The sequence below is a fragment of the Tauraco erythrolophus genome, chromosome 2 (genome assembly GCF_009769465.1).
Source record: "Tauraco erythrolophus isolate bTauEry1 chromosome 2, bTauEry1.pri, whole genome shotgun sequence".
Lineage (NCBI taxonomy): Eukaryota > Metazoa > Chordata > Aves > Musophagiformes > Musophagidae > Tauraco > Tauraco erythrolophus.
The window spans coordinates 99,039,064-99,060,017 of record NC_141466.1 but is presented as its reverse complement, the minus strand read 5'-3'; the positions used below and the strand labels follow the sequence as shown (position 1 = coordinate 99,060,017).

The 20,954-nt window shown below is 33.3% G+C and overlaps 1 protein-coding gene across 2 annotated transcripts in view; it reads right to left on the bottom strand.

The window, feature by feature from the left end:
• Nucleotides 1–20,954, bottom strand: part of DNAH8 (dynein axonemal heavy chain 8) — a 144,303-nt gene that overhangs the window by 37,223 nt on the left and 86,126 nt on the right. For both annotated transcript variants that reach the window (XM_086628486.1, XM_086628495.1), the window contains exons 57-71: nucleotides 20,377–20,486; nucleotides 19,656–19,819; nucleotides 17,504–17,696; nucleotides 16,926–17,048; nucleotides 15,072–15,202; nucleotides 14,582–14,735; nucleotides 13,959–14,123; nucleotides 13,155–13,381; nucleotides 12,646–12,764; nucleotides 7,765–7,868; nucleotides 5,909–6,085; nucleotides 4,379–4,546; nucleotides 2,971–3,183; nucleotides 1,494–1,631; nucleotides 1,026–1,153 (exon numbers count right to left, since the gene is read on the bottom strand). In XM_086628486.1, coding sequence (XP_086484612.1) covers nucleotides 1,026–1,153; nucleotides 1,494–1,631; nucleotides 2,971–3,183; nucleotides 4,379–4,546; nucleotides 5,909–6,085; nucleotides 7,765–7,868; nucleotides 12,646–12,764; nucleotides 13,155–13,381; nucleotides 13,959–14,123; nucleotides 14,582–14,735; nucleotides 15,072–15,202; nucleotides 16,926–17,048; nucleotides 17,504–17,696; nucleotides 19,656–19,819; nucleotides 20,377–20,486 — 2,314 coding nt within the window. The remainder of the gene's footprint in view (nucleotides 1–1,025; nucleotides 1,154–1,493; nucleotides 1,632–2,970; nucleotides 3,184–4,378; nucleotides 4,547–5,908; nucleotides 6,086–7,764; nucleotides 7,869–12,645; nucleotides 12,765–13,154; nucleotides 13,382–13,958; nucleotides 14,124–14,581; nucleotides 14,736–15,071; nucleotides 15,203–16,925; nucleotides 17,049–17,503; nucleotides 17,697–19,655; nucleotides 19,820–20,376; nucleotides 20,487–20,954) is intronic.

The following is a 20,954-nucleotide window of genomic DNA, read 5'->3' as shown; positions in this document are numbered from 1 at the left end:
TTAGAAATATAATATGAGTTCTGTTCTGAGGACAATTTAAGGAGAGAACGGTTGCTCTTTGAGAATAACAAACAGGTTTTTTGTGTTTCCAAAATATTTTTATGGCAAAACTTAGGAGTACTATTGTATGAAAACATTATCTTCACCCCTACAAAGTAATAAAGCTCTGATGACAACTATTCCTTCCTTCATAACCGAAGCAAGAAATTGGTTTATTTCTTAAAAATATACCTGCAATACAATATTTATCAAAAGATACAAACTTAATTCTCTTGGAATGTACAGACCTCACCAGAAATTCCTAATTTTCCCATAGGAAATGAAAGGAAACTGAAGCATTCCACAGAAGCTGAGCCTAAACTTTCAGGCTCTTTACCTACAGCAATCATTTTTACAGGTTTCCTATTTTCTAGACAGTGACGATCTCTGGCTCCTAGGCTGCTCAAGATTTTGTCATTTGGACAGCAACACAATGGGGACTTTCCAAGTTTCCAAGTTTTTTGGAATAATGCTTATTGTCCCACATGTGTTTCAACACACAGACCATAGGGACAGGGTTACTGTCTGGTCTCTAAGTCTCCTTTTATTCAAATATGCCATAACTAATATCAAAAGGGATGCTTCTTTTCCTACCCACTATTAGACTAGGAATCCTTCCATTTTCCTTCTCAGTGTCAGCCTTAGATCATCCCTACCTCCCGCCTACTGGAAATATTGGAACGAGCTGCAGTGATCGGGCAGCAGGAGAGGCGGCTGTAATACAGGCACAAAACTGCACTAGAAAGAATCCCTTTGGAAATAAATTCCAAAACTGCAGGTATGGTTCTGAAATACAAGCACTCAGCACTCAACTCTTCACTTATGGGAGAAAAATTCAAATTTCAGGATAGTTCACTTAATTGAGTAACTATATTGAGATTTCCAGGAAGAAAATTAAGTACAACTATTAAAGCTACTAAATTGCTTACTGGCTCTTCAGGTTTTACACATATTTTGTTTTTTTTTTTCTCTGATGAATTTGATACCTTTTAATCTGAGATTTAAATTCTTTACTTTGCTGAGTCCACCTAACTTTCTCTCCACTCAATCCATCTATAAGCGCAGAGGCTGCTTTCATCTTTCTTCTGCATGTTTCTGCATCATTGAGTAAGTCCTAAAATTGAAAAAATGTCCTACTTAATTTAATAATGGAATACAAAAATAGAAAGAGCTTTTTTATGTATTTTTTCATCCACTTATATTTATTATGACTATTTTATTTATTTAAAACTCATTCTTGAGAACTCTAAGGGCATCTATTGTCTAATATGTTCCTGTTCACAGAAAGAAGGAAATATGAGTGAACATAGATTTAAATCTCTTATTTTTATACTTGAACCTCATCCATGTCATTCAAGGTAGCAGGCCCTAATTGCATGTTCGCATCAATTCCTGATTATATAACAGTATTGTAGGCAAGCATTTTTCATAATACAAAAATACTTCTGTCTCACCATTTTCTCCTTCATTACTGCATCAAACTTTGCCTGTACTTTATCCAGTTCAGCTTGCTTTTCATCTAATGTCTCCTGAGCCTTTGCTAATTCTGCATTAGCTATTTTCAGGTGGCCTTCCTGTTTTGCCAAGTTAGCCTGCAAAGAGAAGAGATATTAAAACAGTAATGATACAATATTTGAATATACTTTGATGAATTATTTTAAGCCTCCTTAATTGGTTATCATGAGACAATAATGCATCAAAATAATTTTTATGTTAATGCTTAATCTGAAAACTGTCACATGTATACTGCAGATATTTTTTTTTTTTTAAATAACAATGTAGTACTCAAGGTTCCTACTATATATTGTCAACTTTATTTCTTTAAAACAAAATTACATTTAAAGAATCAGGTTAAGTAAGTAAGGTTTCTGATCTGTACGTTTGATTAGTCTAGAGGAACAGTCACTCAATCTTCTTGCTTGATTATATGCTTTATTATTTCTTTTTTATTTGTACATTCTGTAGCAATGAACAATCACAACAACGGGAGGTTGGTACTTTAGCAGCTAACAATATAGCTTTTACTCACTAGAAAACCATGGTCCTAAAACAGTGAATCTTCCTATTGCTCCTAAACTGATATTTATGTTGAACACAGGAAATTCATTAAATATTTTTTTTAATAATCCAACTGCATTACTGTTGCTTTTGTAAATAACATTTTTACTAGAGAAAAAAAATGTGGAAAAGATTTGGAATCACCATTCAGATGCTTTCTCCTTTTACTTTTTTCTATTTCTCTCTTTTTCTTTTTTTTTTTTTTTTTAAACTGTGGTACATGTAGGAATTAAATTCTTGTTTTAGAATCCAAAAAGCAACAATCACTGCATTTGAGTTTCTATATGGTCTTTACATTTGATAAAATTTTTTATTCAAATGTTCACAAACATCAAGAACATCCACACTAAAGTAAAAATGACTCTTAAAAATGTTTTACTCAGTTTAGTTCCCACTATCATCCAACATCACTCCTTTATTGATGTGAGCTCTGAATCTCTTCAGAATGCCAATATTTGAGCAAGATATCAGTCCTCTACTTCCTCTAAGTTATCGTGTGAAAGCAAAGAAGGTAAAATAGCTGCAAACCTCTGTTTGCAAGAGTCTTAAGAGAAGCAATGAAAATCCTCTCCTGGTATAACTTTTGAACACAGTTATAAAGTACTTATAGTAAAAATGAAGACTGAAAATAGCTTTAACTGTACACAGCAAACCAGAGCACATACATTTAATCTAGGCTAATTTTTTGTTCTGTGTTCTGTTTAGAATTAAGAGGATATGGGGTTTTTCTACTCTTACCATCCTTAGCCACTGAAGTCTATAGGCAGTTATGTCTGAATAAAGTTATCTAAATATATTTTTTAAATCCTACTACTATTATCAAAGTAAATGAAATTAAATTACTTGGAAAGCAAACACAAAGCCATATATTACCTGAAGAGGTAAGACTTCTCTGTTAACACCATAAAATATTGCCATGGCTTGTGTCCAAGAGAGGAGTCCTGCCACATTACCACACACCTTTTTACCATACTCCAGTGTATAGTCTTCCATGTTAAAGTAAGGCTGGAGTAATTCTACTGTCTCTTCATTGATTGAATCCTTAGGAAACTGCTGTAGACTCTGCAAGAACGGGCCACTCATAAGCTGCAAAAAACAACACAGGATATTAATAAGCTATTTACACATTTTACATTCAAAAGCTTGTTTATAAGTGAGTATGTTTTAAAAGTTCCTAAAATTCTTCTGCAACAAGAGATAATTCCTGAAGTTAATATTATAAGTTAATATTATTCAGTTGTAATGCCTCTCACATGCCATCTTTATTTTAAAGTTTTAAGCAGTTACACTCCAGTAACGAGGCCTGAAAGTTATTGATGTACTTTCCATCTTCCATATTCCTGTGTTGCCATTTAAAAAGCATTTAGGAAGCAGCATTTCATAAAAAAAACCCCCACTGAACCAAGATAAAGCCTCAGAGATACATTTTTAACTTATCTAAAGAATGCCAAAAAACCTGTTTATGCATTTGTGAAATGGGATCTAAATTCTTCTGGAAAGGGAAATAATTTGTTTTAACTTTTTTCTAACAAATGTTTAACATATTAAAGGCAACTCATGGAATAACTGCCTGTCCTGTCTCATTATGTCAGTGGAAAATAAAAAGTTTAGATGATTTCTTAGTTCCTGGAAAAGCTTAAATAAAAAGCAAGAGCTCTATTCATATGAAAAATACGTGATTTTTCTTCACTTGTATGACAAAAAATTGAGGCAACAATATTGGCAAATTAATATACTAATAGTAGAACAGAATTTAAAGAATGATAGAAGAAGGCATGGAAATAAAAGACCATCTTGAGAGAAGATCAAAGTCCAGAAGGAAGAGATGGCTGTCTGAACAAGGAATTTGAGCCAGCAATACTGAAATGTAGAATGGGAAAACCTACTATCTCTTAGTTAGTCAAATAAGCTTTCAAACAATCAAGGAGCCTCGGAGGATCAGAAAAGTCTGTTTAAATGTGAACATACAAATTCCCAAAGACAAAGAGGGGTTTTCCAGAACACCTTTATTTCATGTGCGATTAACATGATTGGTATGATTTATTTATTTGCCATGAGGTCATATGCCAGAAACAGGACAAGGAAAATCTAAAGCTCCTACTGCAAAAGTCTCCAAGCAATTCACCTATTACTTGCTACCAAATAAACTCTATTTATATACTACGCCTATCTGAAAACTATGTTTGCATTTTTACAAAATTCTGTCCTGTTTTGAGTAAACAACATCATAATTCTCGGATATGCACATTGCTATTTCTTACTGTTTGAAAACACCACTTACTTTTAATGATTCTCCCCATGATGGCTTGCAGCAAGGCTTTTCTGGATCCATGGTAACTGGATCTACTTGCTTTTGAAATAGTAGTAGACAACAGTCCATGATCCTCATAATTAGGTGAGGAGGTTTTGCAAGTTTTCTAACAGTAGCAATATCCGCTGGTTTGATGGTCTATTTGAAAAAGTAACAGAATCCTGCATCAACACCATTATTCTATTTTCCCATTCAATCCCCTGATTTCAATGTTTGTTTGTTGTACTTTTCTCTGAGGCAAGTTTGTGCTAAGTACATACTAGAAAAGTGAGCAACTGGGCTTACTTTAATAAATTTCATAGATTCGTGAAACCTCAATAATTTTAATGAACATATAGTAGACAAGAATATTTTTGTAATGCTGAAGATATCACTCAAAAATCAAATTCAAATACATGGGACCACAGTATTCTTTCAACTTGTCAGTCTAAGTGACTGAAGAAATGTATCATGTAAAATTGCATAGGACTTAATTAGAAGCAGTTTCCTTGGTAAAATAGTATTTTAGATTTTTAAGGGTTAAGTGACATCACTTATTCTCAGATGGATTTGGTTATCTTTGTTGGTTTTTCAGTTATTACAAGTATGAGATACTGCTTTTTTAACTTTATTTTCTAGTAGCATCACTGACACTTTGCTTAGTTCAATAACTGATAGAAAACCAATAAATTATTGCAAACTTCAAAACTGGTATATTAATTTGTGTCTACAAAACACACATATACCACTACCTGTCTAGAAGGAGTAGCTACAGAGACGTTATAGAAACGGCAGGATAATGTATGAATCCACACATTTTAAAAGTAAATTTTGTGACCATTTTTGGAAGTTTCATTTATCTCATTATCTACATGTCAGTGTAGGAGCAAACAATGCTCCTTTTCTGCTTTTTTTCCACTCAATTTTTTTTTGGCACATAAATTCTGGAACAGAAGGCCTTAAAAATATAATACATCATTGGTTTCTGATTCCAGAGTTCTTTACTTTTTAATTGTTCAAAAGAAAATAATGAAATTATGTAGTGTAGCAATGCCTCCAAATTTCTTAACCCCATCTTGGATCACCCTGAATCGCTTTTGCTTTCTCTTTCTCTCCAAATTAAATGTTTTTGGTGAAGGAAGAGACAGCCCTTTATTCCTCTTAAAATAAAGATACAACTAGTTAACTAGGAAGAAAAAACATTCTTTTAGCACAAGTAGTATTCATTTAAATTCAGAATGACAAATATTCTAAAAGCATCTGTAACTTTTTGAAAGATTTACACATTCTTAATGATCAAGTATTAGGGTGGAAACAGAACAAACACTATAAAATAATCTCTATGCGTTTAAAGCAAAATGTGACCTTCATAAATATTAATCAGAGACATGATGACCAAATGTAAAGAGCTGGTAATAGCAGCCAAAATCAAGTGACAACTGCGTGTTGGTGGCTCTTGCCTTTCTTTCATGGATGACTCAAATAGTACTAAACTAAACAAAATGTAAGGATTATACTTACATTTAGTGCAGCTTCTGCTTCTTCTAATGCTGGTTTAGCTGCCTCCAGTTTAGTCTCCGCTTCCACTTTTTTAAAATCTATTTCATCTACGATTTTTTGTGCTTTATCTTTCACACCTTGGACTTCATTTTTTACTTTAGCTGCAGCTTCAGCACTTTCTGTGACTTCTGCTAGTACCTGGAATTGATAATAAAAACATAAAATGTATAAAGCAAAATGGTGGAACAAGTGATTAAGTTATCAGACACAAGAGAAAAGATATGCAAAGGCTATTATACAGAGAAATATAAAGCTAACCCTAACTATATACGGCATTACAGAATTATGGAATAAAAATAAATACAATCTTTAGAATCCCCACAAAGAAATACCATATAAGTCTCTCAGCAGGAATTGGATAGTAAAAAATGAATTATTTTTATAACAGAAGATCTTTCAGTGGCTTTTAAAGACAGTTTTTTATCCTATGATGGACTTTTATCCTCTTTGAACCTATACTTTTCCAGTACAATAAGTATTTGCTTTTTTCACTATGATTCTGCAGGTAAAAACAGGAAGATGGCAAACCACCTGCACCAATGGTCTTCCTCTCTTTTACTCCTTTACTCTAAAAAGACCCACTTCTAATTAGTCTATTCAAAGAACAGCCCAATGTGAATTCGCAGAAGGAAGCTATCTATTTGTGTCTGGTTCTTCAGTACATATATATTTTAATTCTCTTGTGCATGCATAACACACAGTTGGTGTCAGAATGTTTTTTGACCAGTGTCAGCTATAGGGTCAAGGCTAGCACTCTGTATGCATTTACAAGAACATAATTAATGCTCTCACATACCTATGAGAAAAAAAAAAGACAGATAAAATCTCCAAATAACTTTATGTTTTTATTCTTTTTTTGAAATCCAATTCCAGTTTCTATAGGGCTCAGGACTAAGGGAAAGAAATACATAGAATATGAACAATATTACATGTAGTTTAAATAAAAGTCTGTTCTTTTATTATTTGTCCATACCTCTTCTACTTCTGACGACCCATAAGTAGTGCCTTCTTGAAAAAGTTGACAACTAAGAGACTATGTGAATGATTGCCAAAGAGTTATTTCAAAATGTATATCAAATATAAATATTAAACTGTGAACTCTACCATACTCCTGATATGTTAGAAGGGTAATTTCATCCCTTTCTGTCATAACTTTCTTCCTTCCAAGATAAAAGGCCTTGAGGAATGCAGGCAGTCCCTTAGCCATCACTGGTCAAAAGTTTGCTCTCCAGTGCATATTAGATATGCAACATCATAGCATTATGGTATCGTGCAGAAAACAGGATGCTTATATTAATACATTCCCTAACATACCTTTCCAAAGAGTCATTTTGGAAACTAGATTTCTACCAATCTCATGAACACATGGACACTTTGACAATGTAAAAGACAAAATAAGAAACTGAACTGTCATGAACTGTTTTCTAAGCAATTTTGAAACAGTAAAGTCCTGTTATCACCTGTTGACTTCTTATCTGCAAATGAGTGCACATATAACCCTAAATTTAATAAATGTCAATCAAGCACACAAAAAAACATGAAACAAAAAAAGAAACCTGATGCTTATAGGAGCGGGTAAGAAATGGGAGAAAAACAAGGAAGGCACTCAACTTCTGTTGCAGTCTTAAAGTGCCTCACTTTCAGAAGCAAATGCTGAATAAACATGCTACAGAGAGAGGAGTGAAACCTCATTTTAGATCACAATGCACATTTTTTGGCTTGTACAAATTACGAGAAAATTCTGGAATAGCACTTTATTCCATTGTATATCCTGGTGTTGTTTGCTGCCTTTTGCTATTTAACACTCAAGTACTTACTTTATCTGCCTTACTAGATGCCAAAGCCAGTTCCTTCTCCTTAACAGCCAGCTCCTGAGAGAGTTTAGCAACGGATTCACTGGCCTCCATCAGCTTAGACAGACCTATTAAGTAAAAATTAAAACTCAGGAAAATTAAAACTATTTTTTCCCTAGTTAGATAATACAATCTAGCTTTAGATCCCAAATGCCTTGTATTTTGTGTTCTCATTTAAATTTAAAAAAAGGAGAGAAAGTGGGTGTAAGCTATCATGATCATGCTTTCTATTCACTTTCCATGGATATATACAATTTCACAAGGTGCAAAATGATTATAAACAAGCTTGATTCTTCAAAAGAGACATCCATATTTCTTAGTTTTAGTTTGTTATATCTATAAACAGTACCTAAATGTGCATAGCTGGGATATTATCCGTAATAACATATATCCTTATGCTCATTCTATAGACTTAAAAAATAAAAAGGAGGAAAAAAAAAGGGAGGGGGGAAGGGTATGTCAAGCAGATGTTGTGTCATAAAGTCACAGGACAATCAGAAAATCAGACTGATAAATATTAGGATCCACAACTGCCTTTGAATAGGGAGTTCTTTCTAGAAAGAACTGGGAAGAAGTGGAGTCACCAAAAGCGGACCCAAAAGTCACAGTAAGATTATGACCTCCAGTTCCTGCATATTGAGCTTAACCTCTCTTCTTCTTGGTGACAGAGAGTGTAGAAAAGCACAAAAAAGTATCTGCACCCACCTGACTTAGGGCCAGTCCCATTATAGCTCTTGTATGTGCTGAAGCAACCATCCATAGAGGCCATTCAGATTTACACTAACAGGTGCCCAGAGATGAGTTTACTTCCTCTATTATTATTATTATAGTATATTTGGTCTTTCCCATGCATTCACACATTCTTTTTTTCTCTTGTCTCTTGCTCATAGATTTGAGCACAGATTTTTGGCTATTGCTGAGCTCCAAATTGCATGCTGAAGCCTCTCTAGCCTCTCCTCTCTTCTTCATTACTGAGTCTCAAAATCTTACAACTTGCCTGGAAGCATTCCCCTTATGTGTCTTTCTCCCTAAGGTCTAGAGTCAGAGCACGCTTGCAGCTATTCATTTCATGTGTGATGTTTCTCTGTGATGTCCCTCTACTTTTTTGTTACATTTCACACAGACAAGGATTCTCTCCTAGTACTTTTCTTGTTCTTCTGACACAGGTGCCTCATGATCAGGCTACTGCCATTCTACAGGCTCTTTATTATTACTTGCCAAAAGACAAGTTATTTTGCTACTCTCAACAATAAAGTTTAAAGGTATATTCACTGAAAGATGTTGACTGGGAGACAAGAGAGATGTTTAAGGATGTTTCCTTTTCCCAGACACATGCCACTTCCTAAAACACTCTGAGGGTACATGCACACTAACATTCTACCTCCACCTCCCAACAAATCTGACAACAATTTCCAAGATGGTTGTTACTTAACTTCACTGTAAAAAACCCCCTAACATTCTGAAAGAGAAGCTATAAAAGGGAAAGTGATACCCTTTGCTGCATTAGTTTTCCCTGCTACAATCCTAGAGAGAGAAGACAGACAGACGGAGAGAGAAAAAGAATAAGCAGAACAAGAAGAATTGAAGAATTTCTATTATAAATGAGAAACTTTTATAGCTTCTTTAGGTCCCCTGCATGCTTCTAATCACCAGAAACATTACAACAGTACCATGCCAGCAAATATGGTTTTTTTAGTGCTTGTACTTATAAACTAATGCCTGATTTAGGCATTAGAAAGAGGAATAGTGTTTTTCAGAGGAGTATGTAGAACTCCATGTAAGAACCTAACTGATATCAGCTACAACTTATCTAAAGCAAGTTAAAAAGGCACCATACATTTTGATCCTATAGAGACAATCAAAGGAATCTTTATCTCTGTCCTGGTTTCAGCTGGGACAGAGTCAGCTCTTCTTTTTAGCAGCCAGAAGAGCTCCGTGGTTTGGTTTTAGTCTGAGACTTGCTCTGAGAAGAACGCTGACAGCACACGGGTGTTTATAGTTGGCACTGAGGTCTCAAGGACTTCTCAGCTGCCGTGCTCTTGCCAGTGTGCAGGAGCACAACAGGATAAGGGGGAGCATGGCCAGCACAGAGGGTCTGCTACTCTCCTTATGATTTGTACTTAGACTTAGGACTGAGGGCCAAACTGGCCAATAAGTATTCCATATCATGCAGCGTCATGCCCAGTATAAAAGTGAGGGTCAGCTGGAAAGAAGGGCTTTTGCTCTCGTGGGACTCTCACTCTTGGACTCTCGGAGTGCTCTCTCTCTCTCTCTTTTCGGGCCTCTTGCTTGTCCGGGATTGCGGTGTCGGGACGAGATGGGTCTTGGTAAGGGGTGATGAACAATTACACCGTACGTCACTCGTTTGTATATATTTATCATTGTACATATCTGTATATATTCATATAGTAGTAGTAGTAGTAGTAGTAGTAGTAGTAGTAGTAAATTGTTCCTATCTCAACCCATGAGTCTCTTTTCCTTTTCTCCTTTAATTCCCTTCCTCATCCTGGGGGGTGGGGGAGGGTGAGTGAGCGGCTGTTTGGAGTTTAGTTGCCGGAGCAGCCTAAACCACGACAATCTCTTATCAATGTATTTTGTAGCTTGTCTGAATGATGACTGTAGGAAGGTAGAGAATATAGCAAAATTATACAAAGCTTTATTAAAATACTAAGCCACAGTACTCTCAGCACCTCAAGGAAGTAATTTCTGTCACTTTTAAGTAGCAGGAAATCTAGGAACAAGTTGATCAAATGGATGACATGCCCACTTTGTCAAAGCTAAACTGAGGTCTTTCTGTAGAACCATAATCCGATATGAAAAGACATTATTTACACATGTGGTACTCTACCAAGGATTCCCCAGATGGATTCTGAGAGAAAACACAAGATGTTAAACATTCAGAAATAATTGTAATTGTCATTGGATTTCAGTTTTTTCCTCATCTGTCTTTTTCAGGCAAAGTAAAAAAGCAGAAGAGATTACTTTTACCTTTCAAAATATGTTGCTCACATAGATACTACAGTGCTGACACGCACATGTTTAGTGTGCTTGAGCAAGAGACTTTTCTAGAAATCAGTAATGATCTAGGGATTTCTTACAATTTTGCTGTTTTAGAAGCATCTTGAATTGGCCCAGACATCATTACATACAGGAAAACCATTTCAACAAGGAGATGAAAAAAGCGACATTATCTCAGTTGAATTTAATAATAACACAAAATTTAAATCCCATATCAGTATAATCTCCTAACAAACTGCAACAACTTTCAAGGTTAATCATTTTAACCTTCTAAATCTTTTTTACAGTAAGTGATGAAAGACTGGGGACCAAAGGATGGTTGTGTGAGATAGCAGCTAAATAATTCATAACAAAATTCTTGAGTAAGTTCTTTAAGATTCAGTAAACAGTGAAGTACATTTGGAGTTAGAGATGACTGATATTTTTATTGTTTTCTAACACTTCTTTTCTATGCAAGTGAAAGTATTTAGAATATTTTCTAACTGCCATGAATATTGTCCATAAGCTGACAGCCATGATTTTTTGAGCATCAATGAAATAAAGATGCTGCAGTAGATGATGTACATGTACACAGTCACCTGTACATGATTATTTTGTTTTGAAGACCACATAAGGAATTAGTGATAATATCATGTGAGAGGCTAGGAAAATCTATACATTAAATTTTATTGACAGTGTTGAAGTTACTTAGGCTACTTATTTTCAATTATTTTTGAAAAGAGAAGAACTGGAGAAAGTTCAGTGGAAAAAAACTGGAAAAAAAAACGCTACCCTCAGAAATTTTTAAGGCTTTCAGAATTTATCTCCATCTCAAGTAGGACAAGTTCTGACAAGGATAAGTTCTGATTTCTAGAACTGGCAGGACAAGTTCTGACAAGGATAAGTTCTGATTTCTAGAACTGGCAATAGATCCATACAGGGAAATTTGCATAACGTGAAAATATTGTGAATCACTTACTTCTCTACAGTCCACTCTGAATTGCTCTAATTCAGCAAACAGTTAGTGAATGAAAGAAATATCTACACATTCTTATTCTATTCTTCTCTTCCTGTGAAGTGTACCAGTTGCATTGTTAATCATGTCTAAATCCTTTTACCTTTGCTTGAAAAATGTTATCATGTAGAATTACCTATTCTGTTAGATTGATTTACAGTATCTTTTCTCATAAAAGAAGTTTCCTAAGCTGTTCAGTTGCCTTTGTAGATTTACAAAATTGTGTCTAGATGCAAATTGGAGAAAACTGAAAATGTATTCTGAACCCATTAAGCACTACTAATCTAATGACAAAAAGTATGTCATTTCAAACAGATATCCAAAACTAGAACATTTCAATCACACTTTCCTGTATTTCAGATCCCTAGTTATAAAATGACCACAAGTAACAGGTACTTATTCTCCTGCAGAAATCTGAAATAACTCAACTGTGAAGTGCTCAGATTGTACAGCAAGCATTTCCATAGAAAAATCTACAAGTAAATTAATAAATCTGTTCAGAACTACCTCTGTCTACACTAGTAAATCAGATGCACTCTCTGGCCATTTTCAGGTTCTACTTTCTATTACAAATACTAAATTGGAAATATTAAAGTTTACCATAATGCTGAGATGTATGACTAAGTTACAACTTCTTTGAGGCATTTTTGTAAGAGAATCATTGTGAGCTGGTGATAGCTGGAGCGCTTGGAAATGGTTCTCATATGGTACCAGCTTTGGACTGTGACCCAGCAGAACTGATTTTAAGTGATCAATGAATAAGAAGTTTAATATTAAAAACAGATCATTTGAGACTATACATGGAAATACACATTTATTTCTGTTTTGCTTACCAATTTGCATATGTTCAGCTTGTTGACTAATACTCTCTAACTTTTCAGTATAAACTTCTTTGTAGCCATTGATGAAGGAGAGGTAGGATTTAGGTGTTACATAAGCTCTTCTTCGATATCTAGAACATGGTATATTTGCAACATCAACTCACTACATATTTTTAATATGTACAGACATTTGAACATTTTCAATGAAACAGAAGATTATATAAATCAAGTATTTAAGTCAGTCAAAATCAAATTTCTTCATAATACAAACCCTTATTTCTAATTACATTGTTTTTATTCACATAAGCAATGTCAAAGATTGTTGAGTAGTGGGAATGAATACTGAATCTGCAACATAATAGTAATTACTTTTCCTGGCCTTTTCATATATTGCTATAGGAGATTCATTTTTGTATTAGGCTTAAAAGACAGTTATTCATTCATATAACACAATAAGTTTAAAAACCACTATCAGTAGCAGCACTTTTGGGATTAATTATTGCGTTTGTTTAAAATATTACCTTTGAAAATAACTCTCACAGCATTCTGAAACTTTATCATGAAAGAGACCCATGGTTTCCACTACTTCTGTTTTAACTGATGCAGAACAGACCATATTAAATTCTGAAAGAAAATAACTGGCTACGGCTACAAGAGCTTCCTTAGGCCATCGACTGAACCAATCCATCGTGCACCCTGATATGAGACCAGGAAATTTCAACGAATATGCACGGAACTTCTCACCAACCTAAAGAGAGTAACACTGTTAATTTACAATATGATACTTAAATAGGTTGATTAAAATGCTTAATTCATATAAACTATTAAATAGTCTGTTTTTTCCTTGATAATATTCTGCTTAGAACACCCTACACAGTTTTTTCTTTTATATAAGTATTTTGCTGAATTTCCAACATTCAATATTTTATGAAATTTGAAGAAAGAAGTTCATGACAAATGTTTCTTAATATTTTAAAACTTCAATTATTTTATTTTAATTTCCAATAAATGCTTGTTTTCAAGTAACAGGCAAGAATTTCACAAAGATGCATTCATTGATTTGTATTATGAAAGAATACACCCGGAAGAAAAAGTAAAAATTACTTTAACATGTAAGGAATTATTTAATTTTTAAGTATTTTGCTTTTAAGTTCTGACAACTGTACTATCACTTTTATTACAACAGCAATTATAACTAGACTTCAGTAATCTTTTTATGCACCTTTAAATCTCCTTTAAAAATACAAAGCTTGAATAATCCTGTCACATCTTACAGGATAATTTGCTAATGGAAATAAAGAAGACAAATATGAAGAAAAACTTACTGGAGAAAAGCAGAGGACAACATGCAAGTTCTTCTTTGCCCGAGTTATAAAATACTCATGAAGATTATCAAAGGTAGGAGGACACTGAGGCATCTCTTTTTTCATCACAGCTATTAATCCTTCTGTGATTTCATCCAATTCATCCCGAGCAAATAAATTAGAAATCTTTTTATAAAATTAAAATTGATACAAAAATAAATTACAGGGATGTAATTATTATCAAATTTATAAATATTTGTCTGTTTACATCCATCTCTCTCTCTCTGCATATATTTAGTTTAGACGTTTAAAATCAAATTTGTTCCTGATTTAGATTTCATATAACTCCATTAAAGACTAGGAAGTCTAACTCAGGAAGGGTACAGATCTTGACTGGTCAGTGAATCTTCATTTAATAAAGGCTATTGAAACACCCATCACAGGTCCTTATCTTGTCCTGGTTTACACTGAAATAGAGATGAAGAAACTCCATACCAAGAGCACTCTTTATTTTAAAAGCTGAGATATTTTAATCATTATTGATTGTATAATCTATTACGAAAATAAATATAAATAAACTATGGGAAAAAATTCTACAGTTTCCTGCTTCTAAAGTACATTGCCTGTCATGTTGAGACTCTTACCTCGCCTGAAGACAGCAGATTATTAACATATTCCAAAAATGACTCCTCTTTTATTTCATTATCAGTGAAAATAAAAGTGATGCCTTGTCCTCCTGCTCCAGCTGTTCTATACAACAACTTAAAATCATCCAACAGATTGCTTACATTATACGATCTAGGAGGAATAAGAAACATTACCTTTAATTCAAAACAACTTGGATACTGCTATTTTCAGATTATAGCACTTTATAAATGATAGTGCAAACATCCTTTGTAAACACACATATTTTGGCTCTGGCTCAGGAATAGCTAATACATGATCCAGCTTTTCAAACTCAAGCTTAATCCAAGGTTGTACACAAACTAGATAGGAAATTACTGTTTTCCACACTTATAAATGATGATAAAATGGGGGGAAAAAAAAAAAAGGCTGTTAGAAACATAAGGTTATGACTCTGTAAAGAGAAAGCAATAGCATAAACTGTACTTATATATTTCTTGCATTTCTTACCTGGTTAAAGTGATCTGAAATATTTTATAGCCGGCAATAAAGGAGGCCAACCTTGAAAGACTTTGTTTTCCAGAACCACCAACTCCAACAAGTAAAGCGTTTCCATATGCTGTCCGAATTATCCGAGAAATCTTTATAGGAAAAAATAGATGAAAAGCTCATTAATAAATTTTAATTTAAATGTTAATTAGCATAATTAAAAATCTGTTATACTCTATGCTTCATTTATTAGAGTATAATGTAAAGATTATTAAAAAAATACGTGCAGAAAATTTTTCCTCTCAAAAGAACACTGGTACATTCTTTAGGAATTCTGTGTAGCTAATGAAAAAGCTGCATGTAAGAATATAGGATGGTTGTAATCAGTTACACATAGGATTTAAATACATAAAAGGAGACATTTTGAGTTTCATTTTATGTTGAAGGTATCATCTTGAATGTGTTTAAAAATATCGGTAAAAAACCTCTAGCTAGAGGAATAAACATAGTAAATTTCTAATTTTAAATGTCTGAAAGACTTGGACACATTTAAACTATCACTTAGTGTTATCTTCTATTTTATCTACCTTCAGCGTTTCCTTTGAAATAGTTTTATTAACAAGTCTTCCAGATATAAAAGCTGGATTACAAATTTACTATTTGTTACGTTAGTTAACGTTAGTTAACGTTTACTATTACGTTACTGCTTTTTCACGTCTATTGCACATACATCACATCTGTCTTGCTTTTATTATATGTTAGTGCACTATGACTTTTAGATGCTACAGTTTGCTTTGCTCCTCATGTAAATTATGTACAAAATGCAAAAAAAATTGGCAACTACATCAAGACTTTGAATTCTGTTCATTTTTTCCTTCGAATAAATTTTGGTTTTATGCATATTTCCTTCTGAGCCTATGCAGATAATCTCATATTTAGACTTCTATTTTAATATAGTTATGAGAGTGACTAAATTTATTGTCACCATAGTGACAGCAGGGCTCCTTTCTACTACCTAACTTCATATCTCAGATGTTGTGGTTAAAACTTGCCAATGGAAATGGAGTATCAGAGACTTTCAAGGTTTTCTGAAATTCTTCTAGCACCACATTAACTGTATTTAAAAATAAAATTATTTTCTTCTGTTTAAATGCAAAGCAAACAAAATCATGTACTTCACTAGCAGCCAATTAGGGAAGAACTAAACATCTCCTCCTGTTTTGGCTTCACTATGACTTCTATGTGTAACAGATCATGAAGTTAAAGTAATTCCTGAAATAACTAACGCAATTTCTTAAATGTGAGGTACAGTGCTTCAAACTAATCTCATGCTTAGTCTTTTTTTTTTTTCCCCGTGAATTGGATTCTGACTTCAGATTAATTCTTTCCTTATGTCTTTTTTGATTGTAAACTGAGACTTTCCTTTATCCTACACACTGATTCTACCACAGCCATAATTTATATTTCTTCTCATGATTCTCATCCAACCACACTCTACCTCATGTTGCTTTGGTGGCTTGTCAGGTACAGATATCTTTGAAGTGTTCTTTGAATGATTAAAAGTCGTTCTACATACAAAATATAAACATGTCTCTTATGACCTCACCTTTTCTATCAAGGAAAATCTTCATACCTCTGAATACACAGAAGCTTAAACAAACATATAAAATGAGGTGTTCATTATAAAACATGAAAACAGCTAAAATGACTGTAGCTATTGCTTAGCTCTTGAAAATGACTACGTAAAGATGCAAAGCAACTTTGGAGACAGAGTTAAGCATAGTTTTTCAGAATGTGTCCTCTAAGCATAGCTTGCCAGAATCAGGAACACTGTGGCAAAAGTTAAACTAATAAAAAGAGTAAGAAACTCCAAACCTTAATAAGATGTGTCATTGCATCCTTAAAAAACACCAAATCAAGAAATGATCCTCTAATACATTCATTGTATTGCCTCTGATACATTTGCAATTTTTCACAAAGAAATTCAAAGCTTGGAATCTGAAAATAAATAGATACATAAATAAATAAATGAAAAAACAAACAAACAAATGAATAAATGAATAAATCCATCTCCAACAGTTCTAGCATAGCCCTGCACAATTTAAAACTGCACTGTCAATTTTTTTCACAAACTTGAGTTCATGTATTGGCCACATGTAATGAGATTATGTTGTTAATTTGCTCTACTGATTGTAGTTGTGTTTAAAGCAGAAATCTTTTCTAATGATGGAAAAAAAGACCAAGGGGAATAGAATTGAATAAACTACATCTATATGGCATTATTAACTTTAACATCACTATTTATTGCATACTGACCAGAAAAATCTAGATATATGTTCACAAAAAATGTGGTAGGTATTCAACAAAACTTTGATATGAGTTCAGCAATACAACGTACTTTATAATTAAAGGAAAACTTCAGTGTCTAATATTTTAGGTGTAAAATGAAATACCTCCTCATAAATTTTTGGTGTTTCAAGCACAAAATCTTCTGGTTCATCACCAGTTGGTTCAGGCATCTCCCTTAAAAAATCTGCAAAATATGGTTCAGCTTGGAGAACTTCTGTTAAGCCTGTATCCACACATTCCTCAATTGCTTTAGCAATAGTTTTATCAAACCAGGCTGTATCTTCAGGAGTAATAAATCTAAAAATCACACATTAGTAGAATTAAAAAAAAAATATTTCTGGTTATATAGGGAGAAAAACAGATAATTTAATACTAAAAAAACTTGTAACATTTCAAAGAAAAATACATATTAGGCAAGACACACTAGAAAATAGCCACAGAAATGGATTAGGCAATATTCACAGAAATGCAATACTTCCATACTCTAAAGTATAATAGTCAATCACATAAAACATAAAACACAAAACCAACTTGAATTTCCAGCTTTCATCCAGAACTGAGCAATGACAGATTATTTAATTTCTCAGATGAAAAAGGATAAAAAAGGTTGAATGATTTCCCAAATAACCATGGCTAAATGACCCTTATCACTTTTCAATCTGCAGCAGAATAGCGTAATTTATATTATAGTACTGCCTATGAAACTGCAATGAGATGAGGAATAGTGAAAGATAGTATACGTCACTACAACCCAACTTCATTCTCAATCCCTTTTACACCAAAATCCATAATTAACAGAGGGTGATTGGGGTGGGGTGGGAAAAGATTAATGTAAATTGAAATAAAGCAGTCTGCAAGCACAAATACTAGTGACTACATTTCATTTTTTAAACAACTATATCTGCTTCCATTGATAGGTTCAAGATGGTTTCAATACAGATCAAGATCTTTGACTACTGTGATTATCTGTGTCTGTGATTATCTGAAAAGCAACCAAGAATGATACTCAGTAGTAACTGGTAAACATAAAAGGCAAGAACCATCTAGACCCCAGAAAAAGGGAATGTCAATGGTGACTGTCAAACTACAGAGAAAAATAATAATTTTAACCTTTATTTCTTTTCCTTTTCAGTGAAACATCTGAGAGGAAAATAGACAAACATGGAAAAGCTGTACACAGCCCTCTGAGTCTTCAAGTAAGACAAAGAATACTACAGAACTGCAGGACAGAGACTGCTTAGATATACATTATATATTTCATTATTGTTAGAAGTTCATAGTGATGACATTATAATACTAACCACTATGGAATTAAAAAGCAGCATGGAAGAAGAGACTGCATGACTACATTCTCACTCTTGCTCTCTCTAACATACCTGTACAAATATGTATCTTCCATCTATTTTTAAATTCCCCACAACAGATTAGGAACATTTCAGTAAATGTCAGTGGTATTGCTCCTAACTTTAAAGCAGAAAGTAATACACTCAAAGCTTTATGATACTTTTGCATTGGTGGGTATGATCCCAACTTCAAATTCAAATTAAACATTTTCACCTTTTTTATATCAACAACACTCCATTGTACATATAAATACATATATATAAATTTCAGGTAAATCCTAAGTTTGTATAATATATGATAGTTCAGGCACTTAGAAATATCATCACTGTCAGACTTAGTGGTGGATTTACACTGAGTAGGTTTTCTCAGATTATAGAGAAATAATTATAGAGAAAACTTTGGCCTTCAATTTTATATTCTTGACAACTAATGCTGAGGTTTCCTTTTAGATTTCCTGTGTGCATTTTCTTAATTCAGTATATTTATCTAAGGAGAGAGGAGAAAGCAAGCAGGATTTTCAAAATAGAGTTCCTCTGGAATATTTGAACTAGTCATAATAGCAATCTTACTTCCTTGGCTCTTAACTCAAGTTTGTTAATGCACCTTCCAGGGGAAGATAAGGCTTCTGCAAGCTGATTCAGAGTTGTCATGAAAAAATATGAGGGATTCTAGAAGATACAGGTAGGAAGAGTAAACAAAAATGTTTGACAATGGCCTATGTTTTGTTTGGAATTGTTTCTAACATTTACCTGAAACAGATAGCAGTTGTTTACGTAAAATAAGACTTTTTTTTTTCATATTGGCCTAATAAGTTTTATCATAATATGATATGTATGATATTAATGAGATGTATGAGCATAAATCAAGTAAATAATTAAACTTACTAAATATAAAATGCTATAGTTATAATACCTGTCAGCAATTACTCTTGTACATTCGTGTTTAAAAAGTTTTAGAAGGACAGTGCTGTTGTTGCATTCTTCTGCCTTTATAGCTAACATTCCTTGCCAAATTCTAGAAAGGTCTCGAAGGTTGAAGATATAGTGGAATTTAGATGGTGTAGGCAGCATCTTTGTCTAAAGAAAAATATTGTTAATATTCAAACTCAACAATATTTAGAAGGAGTCAAGAATAATATAAATTATAAATTTATAATTAATAACACATATAAAAGGTAAAAATAATTAAATTACTAATTTTCATACGTAATACTGTTGGCAAACTCTTTCTGAGAAGTCATCAAAAATATCTCATTTGTGTGGAAAAAGGATCTAGCACTAAATATAAAATCTGAACTCTTAGAACACAATTATTTCATGTGTTGCTCTGGGCTTTATAAATTAAAAATTATAATTTATAAAGAATTTCATTCCCTGTTTCTTCGCTATAGTGATCAAATATTTGGGTACCATGAATACAACTATAGGAAAAAATGGACTGATATTTCCATTCATCTGTCTTGTATACTGAAATTTGACATTTTTCCAGATTGTATTTCCAAAACTTTTTCAGCTCATCTTTCTCCTTTTTTTTTTATTGTTATAGATATGTTCTCAAGGAATATGTGCCTAAATTACACTAATACACCCTCTGTTCAGACTGATTGTGACAAAACATTCCCTGTAATTTATACCTTTGTCCACTGCCACAACATTCTGCCTGTTGGGACCAATTTTTTCACCATATCACATACTTCAGGGTTAAATTTTCTACATGAATGAAAGTATCCAGAGGCAATAACACCTGAAGAGATAAAATGCAATATACAGTTAATCTCAAGTTGTAGGATATAATAAGGTAGGTTTTGAGCAAGACATACAAGTACTTATTTAAAACATTATTTTGCTTTTAAATTACAGATTAAATAATTTTGTCTGTCTTTGCCGATGGCTTTTCTGAACCAATGTAGAAACAGCTGGCAGTAACTGCTGGCTTTTAACAATATTCTGCATTGACAAAGTTAACAGAATCAAGAACTTCAGCAACAGAGGGCATTTCAGATAGTGCAGAGATGGAAGGGTAACCTACATAGTAATAGCAGTGCTCATATTCTTCTGGGAAATGCCATTACTTTCTTATTAATTATTTTGCTTGTCCAAAATTAGAAAGAAGAGCATTTAAAGTGTTAATTTCTCTTTCAGGGCACTATTTCGGCAGTAATACAGCTTCAGTTGTTTGTTTCACTGGAAGCACTCTGAATTTGCACAACGT